Raw genomic sequence first — 14,724 nt, 5'->3', positions numbered from 1 at the left:
GTGTCTTCGATTGAATAATTCTTTTTCGTTCTTAGGAATATTATCTCCAAATTCTTGCAAATGATATCGAGTTCCTCGATATGGAGCCAAAAATCCTCGTACATTTGCATAACCAGCATCGACTAGATAATATTTACCTACAATACCAAATATTTTCTACATTAAATAATTAATAGATAAAATATTACTGCATAAAATATATTATTTACCTTCAGGTACAAATAGTCTATTTCGGCGAGTCAATGCGTCCTTCAGTACACGAGAATCAGCTGTTGATCCCTCCCATCCAGCTAGTACATAAGTGAATTGCATGTCGAATGTACATGCTGCCATCACATTTTGTGAGAGATAACCCTTTCTGTTCCAGAACCTTGGTTGTTCTTCAAGCGGGATGTTTGCTTTGATATGCGTTCCATCAATAGCCCCAATACAATCCTAATTATATAAGTGGGGCCATTAGTATTGACTAAATTTGTATAGTAATCTAAATAGAGGGCAAGTGATGTTACCTTGAAGTATGGATAAAACATTGAATTGTTTAAAATCCTCGAGTGTGTGCGTTCTGAAGGCTGTTTGATATAATCAGAGTGAAGTTTGAGGATAGCATCCAACACTTTGTTGAAATATTTACTTATGGACCAATTCGATCTATCAAACATCTCTACTGTGACACTATAGGCTTGTTGTTGACCAACAGTTAGGAGGAAATAGGCAAGTTGTTCTTCCACTGAGATGGTCTTTGTCGCTGATAAAAACCCTCTGGTATTAAGTATTGTTGCCAATTTGTGAAATACAATTTGATTCATCCTGTAAACTTTTCAAAATTTAACAGGAGATTTGTCTAAGGCCTTTTGCAAATACAACAGACCATTCATCCCATAAGAACGTGGTACACCTCTGTTGCTAGGGCATAGATAGTATTTTACTATGACGACAATCATACATGCCAATCCAATCATAATTACATCCATATCTTCTTCTGTCATAATATCCATGAGAATCTGCAAATTTAAACTTCTAAATAGTCATAAACAAAAATAATAGCTAATCTTTAATCATAACCTATTCATCCAAACTCAATAATCATATTCACATCAATACTCATCCACCATATTATCCACATAATATATTAAGACAACAAACATATAAAATAGAAACTTTAACCGTACTGATAAGTCTAGCAACGTTATAATTCAAACATCGTCTTTAATACATAACAATCTTCTCAAAAAAGATATTGTACTTAAAACACATTACAATTACTTGTTTGCACAATAATTAAGCCACTTAACCCGCTCCGCCACTGTCATTTTTAAAAACAGGGTCCTCTTACCTGGCGTATTTATCCATTCAGGAGCGCCATACTTCAGTGCCTCTGACATGCCCGGAATTTCCATGAGGACATTGACCCAAGGTTCTTCGACATCGCGTTCCTTATTCTCCATAACACATTTCATAGCATCAGCGATCTGGCCAACTACATCAATTAATTGTCTATTGTCTTCAGTGGGCAATTCGCTTCTCTTTCTATGACGACGTGAAGATGGCCCTTTAGTTCCACAAGATTGATCCGTTGTCGAATCATTTCCACTATTGAATTGCGGTGGAGTTCCCATAACTATGTCAACATTGTCGAGCTCATCCATCGGGATAGGAGCCAACTCATCATGGATAATTTCATCACACAGATCTATAGGAGTTGTACTACCATTCCCTACGGCTATTGTGTTTCCGACTACAATAGCCAATTTGTCGTAAAGGGGGCAACCTTGTTGTCTATATTTCTCAGCCTCTTTATGCTCCTACAAGAATAAAACATCATTCTTAGTAATGCGAAACAATACAAACTGTTTTACAATATATCATGATTTACTGACCTTAATGTAGTCTTGCCATACAGAATGACATGCAGTAACTCGTTGTGTGGTTGCATCCCAACGGAACCCACTAGTGTTGAGACAGCTCGTTACCGTTTGGTATGTTTTCTTCCATGATCTTGTTCGATTCTTAAGCTGCTCAATAGTTTTTTTATTGACAGTGTCTTCATTGAACTTACTGACACATTCCGTATATACCTCGTGCTTCCAAACACCATTGGGCAACTTGTTCCCCATATATACCTGCTCGACTAAAAGATCGAGCATTTTGTTGTCTTCTTCAAAGCTCCAAAAGTCATATGGTCGACCACTTGGTTGTATTCTTGCAGCCATTTTCAATCTAAATCCGAGATTGTCCTCATGGAAAAAACTTTATCAGACTACCATTACCCGTCACGAAACAAAAACCACAAATAAGAAAATACCATGTGGTGGATATTTATAACACCCGAATCTCCTCACCACATGGCAAAAACATTCCATAGCACTTCAAAATTTGTAAACAACATTCTAAAACATTCCAAAACTAATCAACTATTTCCATTTGAGATGCAAAACAATGCAAACACACACACACACACACACATCAAGTCCAAATTCACTGAACACCCCTGGTAGAGCCCCATATGACTTCACAGTCACTACGAACTGTACCTCGTCAGTGATGGGGGTCGGGTTTCGTTGGCTAATGGACGCCCGTGTAGGCGACTCAACCTTGTTTGAATTGGACTAAACACCGTAAACCGTAATTGAGAACCTTAAAAACCCTAGACCCTAAACCCTAACCCTAGACCCCATAGCTCCAAAACCTCCTAAACCCTAACCCTAGACCCATAGCTCCAAAACCTCCTAAACCCTAACCCCATACCTCCAAAACCTCCAAAACCCTAACCCTAGACCCCATACCTCCCAAACTTCCTAAAGCCTAACCCTAGACCCCATAACTCCAAAACCTCCTAAACCCTATACCCCAAACCCTAATTCCAGAAGTTAAACAAAAAACCCTAGATCTTAACAACCCTAAAAGCCCCAAACCCTAAACCCTAAACCCTATCACCCATTACACCTTAGCTGAAAAAAATTGAAAAAAAAAACCTAAACCCTAATTCCAGAACCTAAACCCTAACAATACCATAAATCCTTAACCCTAAAAACTTAACCCCTAAATACAAAGCACCAAACCCTAAAAACACTAAACCCTAACCCTAATAAAAATTTTAGACCCTAATCCGTAACACTAAATCCAACAATTATGCACAAATAAGCCCAAATTAGACACTGGAACTAAAATTAAATCAAATACAACACTCATTTAATCAGAAAAAAAATTAGGGTGTAGTCATACCTTCTGAAATTTGGGGAAAATCGAAGCCGACAACTGAAATCAAAGCCAAACCGGGAAAATCGATGCTGACTCGAAGTGGAAATTTAGAAATCGAAGCCCAATGTCAAAATCGAAGAAAACCAAAACTGAATTAGGGGAAATCGCAGGAAATCGGAGGGAATTTTGGGGGAAAAGATATGAGCGAGAGGGAGAAGGGAGTGAGATGCCGCAAGGGGGAAAAGAGGGAGAAGAGACAGAGAGAAGAGAGGGAGGCCGAGAGGGATAAGAGAGAGGGAGAAACGAGCGAGAGGTTCAGAGGGAGAAGGATGCCGGAAGGACGCTCGCAGCGAGAGACGGAGGTAGTAGAGAGGGAGACCGGAGAGAGACGGCGGAGACGAGAGAACGAGCAGAGAGCTTGGGCTTCACGGAGACGACAGAGGGCTGCGGGAACGAGAGTCGCTGTGTGCGGGAATGAAACGATCGAAATGAAAAAAAAAACAGAGACGGTCGAGCCAGAGAGAGCCCGCACGAGAGAATCAAGTGGATGATTCTCAAAATCGGGCGGAAAGCACTTTCCGCCCGTTACTCTTTACACATGAACTCTTGGTTCATGTATATTCATGTACATGACATGAATTTCGGCGCCCCCTAACGATATCAAGACATGAACTGCCTAATGCGCTTGAATATCATGTCCTGAGTCATGTGCACTAACCCCCCCTAAACATGTTGAAGTTGATCGTCCTTTCATCAAGGAGAACCTCGATGCAAAAATCACACAATTCCCCTTCATTCAATTTGAGAGTTAGCTGGCTGATATGCTCACGAAGGCGGTATCAGGGAAGGCGTTTCATGGTATAATTGACAAGTTGGGCATGACTGATATCTATGCACCAACTTGAGGGGGAGTGTTTGCAAAGCTGTAATGAGCTGGTTGTAAATTGATTAACGTGATTGTAGGAAACGGATTGTTTCCTTGATCTTGTAATTTATTCTGTGATTTTAGGATCTAAATTGATCCTAAAATCAATATGTAATGTATTATAAATTACCTCCTAAACGGAGAAGAATACATAGTCGAAAAATCATTATTTGAATCTCTGTTATTATTTTTTGGTTCTCTCTTTTTTACAACTTGTTTTAAAATAATAAATAATTTCAAATATAAATTTAACTTGTTTTAAATAAATAAATAAAATTTTAAAATAATTTTTAATTAGTTTATTATTTAAATATATAAAAAATTAAAAATACTTAGTTTTATAATATCCAAATACTTAATCAAATTTTTACTTTTTAATATCTAAATTCTCTCTTAAATTAGAAATCAAATATAATAGTAAAAGCACAAATTTTTATAAAAAAACGAGGGTATTTTGTTATAAAAATTACTCTGATAGATTCAATTTTATAATATAATTTTATTTAACTATTTTGCTAATAAACTGAGATAAGTTTTAACTTGTTTAAATAAAAAATTAAACAAATATTTAAACAAATATTTAATTTTATTATATCCCAATAGAGTGAGAGGGCGGAATGAGCAGAATAGCGAGAGCCTGTGTGCACGTGAGCGAAGGTACTTAGTGTGTACATTGGGTTAATTTTACTTGTAAAAATACTTTTGCTTTCACTTTCGGGGCGTAAATGAATTCATAAAGACAAGTATCTTTTTTCTTTCTAATTGAGAGGTGAGACTTCAACAATCTCTCTCCCTGCTTCCATAAAAACAGGCATGCATGGTGCAATTCCAGTATTGCTTCTTTGTTTGTGACTTGCATGCTGCCGTGAACTCACTACTAGACTGACCAACTGGGACCCTACTAAGAGCTACAAAGGAGTTGACAACCAGGTAGTCCTTTCCTCTCTTTTCGTTTTTTTCTCATCAATTCTTGGCCAGTTAGGCTGCAAAGTGAAACTATAAAGATAACATAATCTTGTTAAGGGAGCACTCATTTACAGAGAAAGGGAGCTCCTTAGCTGACAAAAACCCTAAGCTGCTGTCGTTGCTGCACAGGCAGTTCAGGTGTAGAAAGGAGCACGAGATCAGGTTTTCTTGCCAGCCCGTTTGTGTCCTTCCTCATCTTAAGCGATGGCGAAGGGGCCGAGAAGACCGAAGAAGACGTTCAAAAGCCGCCCCAGTACAGAAACTTATGACAAGCGTTTTACTGAGAAGGATATGGACGACGAAATTGATGCCTGTACTTGCATAGTTCCTCTATTTTTCCAGTTTTATGAAATCTTTGTTTTCTAGCGCACACACAAAAAAGAGTTTATTAAAAGTCGTTACAGTTATCATCAGTAGTTTGCCTGTTTGCCTCGGTAACAATCACTTTCGTTTTTGCAGTTCACAAACAGAGAGATGTGGTCCCGCTTGACGTGGAAGATGATTTGGGTAAGCGTGTCTATAATGCGTGCAAGTGTGCTGTGTTAAGATGCTTATAATTCTTCATTTGAAAGGGGATGCATCGGATGATGATGCGGAACAACTGTTTTTGATTTTGAGGTGAGTCTCTATATCTCTTTCATTTTCTGTGCCTGTGTTGTTATCTATATAGTTAATTGAAGGTCATTCTGAACTCTTGTTCATGATACCACAAGCAGCAAAAAGTTACACTGTTTAAACAATTATCTTCATAGATGATTTAATGGGGCTTTCCTGTGGAGTGTGTTCTAATTATGAGTATTTCACTTTCCATTCTACACGAGTTTAATGGTTAAATGCTTCTGGAAGAAAATTAAGAAAATTTCACTGTTTTTTCTAATTTAAATTTCATCTTGTGATGCTGTATCTTTGGGTTTTAAAAGCATGGAGAGTCTATGTTCTTTTTAGATGGGCCAAATTTGTCATCTTAAAGTTGTTTGTCCTTGAAATGACTTTCTTTTGGTTTATAGTTCTATTTGCCTGACATAAGTGTGAATAAGTGCAAATTCTGACTCTGATACTAATTAGCTCATCTTTGTTGGAATAAGTACCTACATATTGAGTTTGAGGAATCATTTCCTCTTTGAGAATGTCTTCTCATTTGCATGCCCTCCCTTCTTTCTTGAAAATAATTTAATTAGCTGTATGGTATCAATTGAATTGTAAACAGTTTAAGAAATTTACATAGGTGTTACTCTCTCTAATCATCATACAGTCAGCACCTTTTCCCATCTCTATGGACTTGGCATTTTTTCAAACTGTCTTTTTATTCTTATTTATCTTTTGAAATATTCTCTGTATCATCTTACTAGTGTTGTTTAATGTAGGACAATGACAATGACGATGACGATGATGATGGTGACTTGGAGGATGATGCACAACTTTCAGGCCTTGCTGCGAAAAGTAAGTATTATTGGTTTTTTAACTAAGTTTAATGTTTTTTCTTTCTATACATGAACTGGTTCAGTTAATAGGTTTATCTATTAAACTATGTGCAATATTGTGTCCTTTTGTTTGGTTATTAAGTACTTTTGACTAAGAGGGAAGTCACTATAGATGATACCAAGCAGTTTGAGCTTACCATTTTTTACTAAAGTGCACACCTGTTTGCTTACTTAAGTATATTCTAATGTCTGATCTATGCATATGACAGCTCGTACAAACCTCAGTTAAATCAGACCATCTTAATGACATTTCTTTGTTTGTGTCAGAAGAAGTAGATACCATGATACCTTGGGGAATGTGTTCATAAAGCTGAAGTAAGTTACTTTGTCAAAAGAAAAGCAGTGAGTTAAATTAAGAAACAGCTCATGGTAGTTATTTACAGCTACAACTTTTAAATGAGCAATGAGCTTTATAGATATTTAAGGAAGAGATCCAATCAAGCCTTTTTTTTTGAATTTTTTTGTTAGGCCTATAGATTAATATTCATTAAGGGTATGGAGTACAAAAGCGCCCTTCTAGAAAATTCAAACACCCATAGCCTTGTATTCTTTTTTTGTCTACAAAAGTGCCCTTTAGAAAATTCAAACAAACATAAGTCTTGATTTTTTTTGTTATTAATTTAATATTCTTGAATCGTTTTGTTACATAAGCCTTGAATTGGTTGGATGAGTCTTGCCTTTTTCTCATTTGGTATCCCTCAATGAATCTTTCGTGGTTTGCTTTCTATACTCAAAAGTTGTGTTCCTTCTCAAGATTGTTTTTCATCCATGTTCCTTCCCCTAATGTGTAGCTCCTTCTAAGATGAGCATTTATATATGTGAAACTGGTAGGTAAATAAAGCAAAATCATGATACAAAAGCAATAATTTAACCATTTTAGTTTCTCATAAAAAGTTTGCCAGTTAATATTGTACTGTGGGTTCATTAAAAAATTGTCCGTTTTAACCAGTGAACCAATGTTGTTTGGTAGATCCATACCCGTTGTATAACTTTCTTACATTACATATGATTGATTCTTTTGTAAGACTGGTGGAAATGTAATCCATGTATCGAACTCTGACATAGTCGGAATAAGGCTTTGATGGTGAAGCTGATAAAATAGAAACATCAAGTTTCAAAGTAACTGAAACTGTTTTTACCATGGGTCTCATCTACTTTTAGAATTGTTTATCTATTTATCTATCTATCTATCTATCTATCTATCTATATGTATATGATAACTATTCATTGTATTATATATATACCCTCTTTTGAAAACATGAGTCTCATCTACTTTTAGAAATTTTTTCTCTTCATGTTACCCTTGCCGAAGTTGGGGAATGCATGCTGTATTTTTCTAACATCAGTAGATATGACAATGTAATATGCAATATTATACATACATCCACTTTTGAAAAAAACGAGTCTCATCTACATTTTGAAAATTCTTTTCTACATGCTATGCTTACAGAAATTGGGGGAAACAAATTTGTATTTTTTTAACATCAGAGGATATGAGAGAAGTGCATTTTCTTACTGCCATATCTTCTGCTCCATAGACCATGGCTGGTCTCATAAGTGTTCTCACACTTCTGGGAATGACACCAGTTACATGGCTATCCAGATGTTTATCTCCGCTTTACTGATTTAATATTTATTTTTTATGTCTTCATGAATTTTCTACCAGAAACTTATGCCAGAAAAAAAGAAGAAAATAGAAATAGTTGAGACTCCATGTATTAGTACTTGGGTTGAAAATTCAGTGTCTGCAGTCCTTTCTCTTTTCTGTTTCATTTATGCTGGCTGTATTTGGCCCATTGAGAGCATTCTTTTGCCTCAAAACGTAATTGCCTTTGTTGTGCCATGTTTTCTTCTTTCTTATTTATATCCTACTGCAGTTCTGCTCCAGAAGTAGTTGGTTTGCTAATGGAGCTGAAAGATACGCTACATTAGCTTGAAAATAAAGTGGATCCCCTCATATCTGAGGTATGCCACTCTTTCTATTTTTAGAACGATATGGAAGTGTTCACTTGGATGACATGACAAAAGAAGTAACTTCTTTTTAAATGACTGCCTCTGTTTCTGCTTTTATATATTGTTCTTCTTTGCTAAAGATTGTTGTGCGATTCATTGAAATTTAATGGATAAAATGTGTCTTTTCGTATGAGAAGAACCATTTACATATGTCACATACACATATGTGCACACACACTGTCTCATTCTTTGTTGTGTGTCTCCCAATCTTGTAGTGGCAGACATGCATATTTAGTTTTTCTTTATTGTTTTATATTGATTGTATTCCATGCTCTTATCTTTTTTTTATGCGTTGTAAAGGCGAAGGACGATAAACGTGCACATAAAGGGGAAGGGATCCACTAGATAGAGGTCAAGCAGCTTCTACTAATGGTTTACTGCCAAGCTATTAGCTTTTACCTGCTTTTCAAGTCAGAGAGCCTTCCAGTTTGTGATCATCCTATCCTGGCTCGTCTTGTTGAGATCAATCACATGCTGAAGAAGGTTTCAATCTGATGCATTACTAAATTTTCTTTTCCTAAATTTTCTCGTTGGTATATTTGGAAGCCTGAAATTTGTACAAAGTCCACTAAACTTTTTTATTAATTAAAATATGAAAACTTAAGAATCTAGTTTAACTGTTATGTGAAATGCATAAATAGGTATGTAAAATGATCGTGCAGAGAATATGAACAGCTGGATAATTGCGCTGATGAACTCAAATTGAAGAAGAACGTGAATACCTGGTTTCCCATTGGTTTTTAAACTTTATTGCATAAAGTCTGGCATATTAACCTGTTGGTACATGAAAAAAGACATGTACTTGGATAATTGGTTCTGTTGGAATACGATCAAAATTCATCTGATTTTAACCATTTCATCCAGATCAGATATGCAACTTACATTAGGTTGGCATTATTTTGAGATTTCTCTGGAGAGCAATTATTATCCCAGAAAGCTGTTATAACTAGAGCTGCATTTGTTAGTCTTTGTGGATCTAGTGCTTGGATGAATTATTAGAGCTGAAATATGTGTGTTAGCCATCATTAGTGGACTGCCTCAATCATGCAAATGTGCCCCAATCTGTATTGATCTCTTCACTGTTACTTGCTTATTTTTCTCTTTGTATTTCTGTTATCTTTTTAAGATTTGTGGTCTGCTTTCCATAAAACTGCTGTGTTATACTCATATTGTGAGGGTCCAACTCCTGAGCATCTTAATCTCCTTTCAGGATATTTGTTCTGTGATTTTTCCGTTCTTCTCTTTATTAAGCTTTCCATGTGACATTTCTGCTTCTCCCTGTTTTATTAGAATAAAAAATCTGGGTCCAAGTGGTCCTCTTTGACTGTACTATCCTGACATGTAAACCCTGGCAGATGAAACAGATAGATGGTAGTCTCCCACTCCAGATTAATGACATATTAAATGAAAAAGAAGGGGGTAGAAAAGCGAGACAAGAATTTGAATCATGTGCCATAAATGAGCAGTGCTCTAATTTCTCACCTGAAACATGTCAAGCAGCTCAGGTATGTATTTTTTCATCCTTACTTGTCGGTACCTTATAAGTTAATTTGCTGAAATACAACTATTGAACTCAGGTATCTGAATTGGCCAAGTTGGTGAAGGTGGACCCATCAGAGAATAATGAGAAGAGGAAAATGAGAAGTAAAAGTGAGGTTAGCTAGATAATCTGTCACAAATTTAGAGTTGCAGCTTTGTATAATAAATGATGAATCGGTGAGATGACTTGAAAAGTTTGAACTTTACAGAATCACGAACTAGCCTTTAAAAGCATGGAAATGATGAAAGTAAGAGCAAAGCTGGAAGAAAATTTGAAACAAAAGGGTGTTTATGGTTCCTTAGTACCAAAGACTCAAAGAAATCAGACAAATTCTTTGCAGCCAGTGAATAGGTACTTTCATTTCATACTTTCTGTAGTTTTGGTAATGTTGTACAGCAATATCTTTATGCAGGTTTTGCTATACTTTATTCTCTATATTCTCTAGGTGAAGGAAGGCATTCTATTATTTTTTCAAATCATTGTAATTAACCTGAATTTGGACAGGCAGCTTCAGACACTACATGATTTTGATGATGAGATCACAGAAAAAGGGGTGGTTTGTCAAGGAGTTAGCAATGGGGGACTAATCAGTAACATCTCCAAAGTCGTTGGTGCAAAAGAAAATAAGCCCAAGGTATGTTATCTTTGATGTCTATTTTCTATAGAAATAGTAGAAAGATTTCTTGTCTCCTTTATAATTTCTGTTTGTCATGGGGAGGTCAAGCTGTCATGCAACTCTGATGCAAGTTTTCTGGTTAGTCAAGTACTATACCCGTTTGGAGCTACTCCCAAGTGATGGACTCATGTTGTAAAACATTGGCCTGGTCTCAAGTACTATACCCGTTTGGAGCTACTCCCAAGTGATGGACTCATGTTGTAAAACATTGGTCTGGACCTGGTCATCAGACCAGGCCAATGTCCTCATATATATATATATTATCAATAAGAAAAGCAAATTTATCACTTGTTTGTCGAAGACAATTGTATATGCATAGCTTTTTGTCCTGGAAGCTTGATCTGTTTTGGTAAATATATTTCACTTGTATATGTTTAGCTCCCTTTCTTGGAAGCTTGATTTGGTTTTGATAAATACATTACTGCAGTATAGAATTGCTCAGCAGTAAATTAGATGGCTATTGCTGTTTCTAGTCATACATGCCCTACAATAGAATCAGTTTCTTGAACTCTGAGACAGATTGACGTATACTTCCAATTTTTATCTACATGGTTTGTTAAAATAGGTCCTGGAGTTTTAAACGTTCAACTAAACAGGATATCTATGTTTGTAAGATTCTGTCTTTTTTTCCTCAATTTTTTTTTCTCTCTTTGCCCCTTATTGTTCTATGCTGCAGTCTTGGGATGAAGAAATACTCGTAACATGACCAGGGGCAAGTATGAAATTGTCAAAAAGGATCTAACTGAAAAAGAAGAGGAAGAAAAAAAAAAGTTAAACAAGATCAATATTAAGAGGGTTAGTAGACAATGATGCTGCAGATGTAAAATGGCAGGGTTTGGATGTAAACTTCATCTCATGTTTGGATATAACTTTTGTATATGACGGGTGTTTTTACCGAGAAGGTTGTCTTTGGTGATGATGATTTGCCTGCAAGAGATGATATTGGAGAAAGGAGGAGAAAATATGAGCTCAAAGTTCTTGCGAAAGCTGGAGTTCAGACCACGGATTTTGGAGATAGTGACCATGAGCTATGTCAGAGGAATGGTGGAGCTATGGATGTTGATGATCATAGGTTGAGTGAATCACAAGAGTCAGAAGATGAATTCTATAAAGAAGCTAAAAGACAGCACACTGAGAAACTCTCAGCCAAGGCTGAACTATATGCGAGGTATTTTTCTTGAAAAAATACTTATCTATTTTGGGTTTATTGACTATTACAACTAAAATAATAAAAGTCATTTGCAGTACCTGGAATTTTTATTATGTTCTTGTTGCTTTGTTCATCCAGAAATCCTGCAATCCCCTTGTTGCCAGAAGATGAAATAGATGGTAAAAGACACATTACATAACATGTTTGTTGATTTCACATATGAGTCTGGTGTTAACATTGTCTACCCCAGGTTTTAAAGGCCTAAGTCATTTCTTGTACACCTGGATATGCAGATGGAGAAGAATAAGGGCTTAACCCGAGCACGGAAGAAGCTTACCAAGATTCCAAGGAAGAAATACAAGGTCGATTTAGTGATTTAAATTTTCTATGTTTGATGTTTATATTTACTAGAAGACAACATTTAGTCTACTTCCCTTAATCATTTATTTATTTTTTTAACATTAAACAATGCAGTTGAAACATAAAAAAGCAGTAGTACGTCGCAAAGGGCAAGTTCGTGATATCAGAAGACCAAGTGGTCCATATGGTGGAGAAACGACTGGAATCAACACTGGCATCAGCCGTAGCATCAGGTTCAAAAGCTAACTATCTCTACTCTGGGCCATTTAAGCAGAATCTTATCCCGAGAAGATTCAACAATTTTGATCCAACAAGGTGTTTGCTCTTAGCCTTCCAACTTTGATGAAGTCTGAAGGGTGTGAGAGATTGCTGATTGCCTTTAGGATATAGGATGGATAGCTATCTGTATGATCCAGTTATTGAATCTCCTTTGACATTTTAATGCATTTTTTGGTATTCTTTCTTCATTGCTCTGTATATATCAGCTCTGTAATTGGCAGGAAATATTGTAGGCAAGTCTGCAAGTTTAGGTTGACATAAGAAGCCAATTGTGATAGGATTAATGAGAACATAGATATGATGGTGCTTTGGTGTGTCGAGCTCAATGGAAGAACCCATCTAAGTGGTAGCTTTTATTCAAACTAAATCATCCTACTGATGGGGAAATGCAACTCGTTAACATTAGTGTTCCTGGATCAGGCCCTGGACCTGCGCTTTCAAAATTTAAGCCCTACGGTTCTGGTCTTCCACATTTTAAAATGTGGGTGCAGTGGTGCTAGGTCTTGGTTGTCCACCAGTTTATTTTCATTAAGTTACAAATTGAAGTTAAGGTTATCTGCTGAATTTTACCAAATAATACAGTTAAACTATCTTATGCGAGTATTTTGATAATCGAAGGCACAAAGTGTAAACCTTATGTGAGAGAGGGGAAGGGGGGTAAGTAGGGCGAAGAGAAAGTGAAAGTGAATTACCTAGTGTAACTGAAATAGAATTTGAATAATTTTTCGTCTTAGTGAGCTAAATATAAAGTGTATTGGAAAACACTTTTTGGAGTCAGTGTTAAAAAAAAAATGTAGTGTAAATACGAGAATGAATTATTTTTTATAATATACATAAATAATAGATCATATACCTAAACAGATAATAAATTGAAAGAAACATAGTCACTTTAATAATAAGTAATTTAATGTAATATTAAAATATATTAATATAATAATTAATTAAATAAGACATTTCAATAATAAATTAAGGTAGATTATAGTTTAGTCTAAATAAATACAATAATTACGTGTTAAAATTAACTGGTATACTAATTAATTAAAAAAATAAAATACTTATACTTTTATAATTTCTAGATACTTGATCAAATTATTATTTTAATAATATTTTAATTATCACTCTTAAATCACTAATTTAATATAGTAATAAAAGTAATGAATATAATAAATAAATAAATAAATAAATAAATAAATAAATAAATAAATAAATAAATAAATAAATAAATAAATATTTTATTTTATTAATAACATAAGATCTATTTTAATGTATTATAAATTAATAATATATTTCCAAAAAAAATCGTTAGTTTAATTAATTATAAAAAATAGAATAATTTAAAAAAATACTTGATCAAATGCTCACTTTAACAATATTTTAATTATCACTCTTAAATCCCTAATGTAACATAGTAACAACAATAATAATATAATAAATAAATAAATATAATAATTTATTAATAACATAAGATAAATTTTAATATAGTATAAATTAATAATATAATTACATAAAAATAAAAATATTAGATCACTCTTAAATCACTAATTTAACATAGTAACAACAATAATGAATATAATAAATAAATAAATATAGTATTTTATTAATAAAATTAGATGAATTTTAATATAGTATAAATAATAATAAGATTTTAATATAGTATAAATTAATAATATAATTATTTAAAAATAAAAATATTAGATTAATTAACTAAAAAAATAAAAATTAAATACATAAACAAATATGTTTATTTTTGTAATTTATAAATAAAAATCAACTTATCTAAATTATCTTATGTAAATAAATAGGATATTTTATTATAAAAAAACTTTGGTAGAGGGTAACGTAGGTTAATACTTTTAAAGCTATGATAAAATAATTTCTTGGAAACAATGGTTACAATGAACCGAATTAATTTTAAGTCCACAATTCGCAATATAAAAGAAAACATTTAGATAACAATGTGTTTTGGCCTTTAATATAAAAAACATCAAGTTAGTACATGTGAAAGACAACATAAATGTTCAAATTCAATAAGATACAATAATCAATAATCACGACACATGTGAATCGCTATAGCATCTCGGTAATAAGATGCTCTTGCAGATTGTAATGCACTCTCCCTCCAAATATTTGTTAGTT

At 34.3% G+C, this 14,724-nt stretch overlaps 1 protein-coding gene and 1 long non-coding RNA gene across 2 annotated transcripts; both read left to right on the top strand.

Moving 5' to 3' along the window:
- The first annotated feature begins 5,285 nt into the window (after nt 1-5,285).
- On the top strand, nt 5,286-6,513 carry LOC137958769 (uncharacterized). Its single transcript, XR_011114011.1, has 3 exons — nt 5,286-5,402; nt 5,549-5,707; nt 6,454-6,513. It is a non-coding gene; the product is annotated as an uncharacterized lncRNA (long non-coding RNA).
- Nucleotides 6,514-6,842: 329 nt separating this feature from the next.
- Nucleotides 6,843-12,880, top strand: LOC137960364 (protein THALLO-like). The gene is made up of 11 exons (XM_068807967.1): nt 6,843-6,885; nt 8,448-8,535; nt 8,884-9,066; nt 9,939-10,088; nt 10,161-10,238; nt 10,332-10,474; nt 10,628-10,757; nt 11,702-11,967; nt 12,088-12,128; nt 12,243-12,311; nt 12,424-12,880. Exons 3-10 carry the CDS (start codon nt 8,953-8,955, stop codon nt 12,254-12,256), a joined length of 936 nt encoding a protein of 311 aa, XP_068664068.1. The 5' UTR covers nt 6,843-6,885; nt 8,448-8,535; nt 8,884-8,952; the 3' UTR covers nt 12,257-12,311; nt 12,424-12,880.
- The last annotated feature ends 1,844 nt before the right edge of the window (nt 12,881-14,724 follow it).

This window comes from Aristolochia californica, unplaced genomic scaffold (genome assembly GCF_029961685.1).
Source record: "Aristolochia californica isolate CCGP_79_NKW_82.1479 unplaced genomic scaffold, dmAriCali1.0.hap1 SCAF_3, whole genome shotgun sequence".
In the NCBI taxonomy this organism is placed as follows: domain Eukaryota; kingdom Viridiplantae; phylum Streptophyta; class Magnoliopsida; order Piperales; family Aristolochiaceae; genus Aristolochia; species Aristolochia californica.
Note: the sequence above shows the minus strand (reverse complement) of the source record. Positions and strands in the feature narration are given on the sequence as shown.

What these genes read in the sequence shown, in the direction of transcription:
- LOC137960364 (XM_068807967.1), top strand. Translation starts at nt 8,953, where the DNA reads ATGGTTTACTGCCAAGCTATTAGCTTTTACCTGCTTTTCAAGTCAGAG. An exon ending in CAAAAGAAAATAAGCCCAAG is followed by an intron (nt 10,758 to 11,701) that starts GTATGTTATCTT and finishes TTTACCGAGAAG; the next exon opens with GTTGTCTTTGGTGATGATGA. An exon ending in AAGGCTGAACTATATGCGAG is followed by an intron (nt 11,968 to 12,087) that starts GTATTTTTCTTG and finishes TTGTTCATCCAG; the next exon opens with AAATCCTGCAATCCCCTTGT.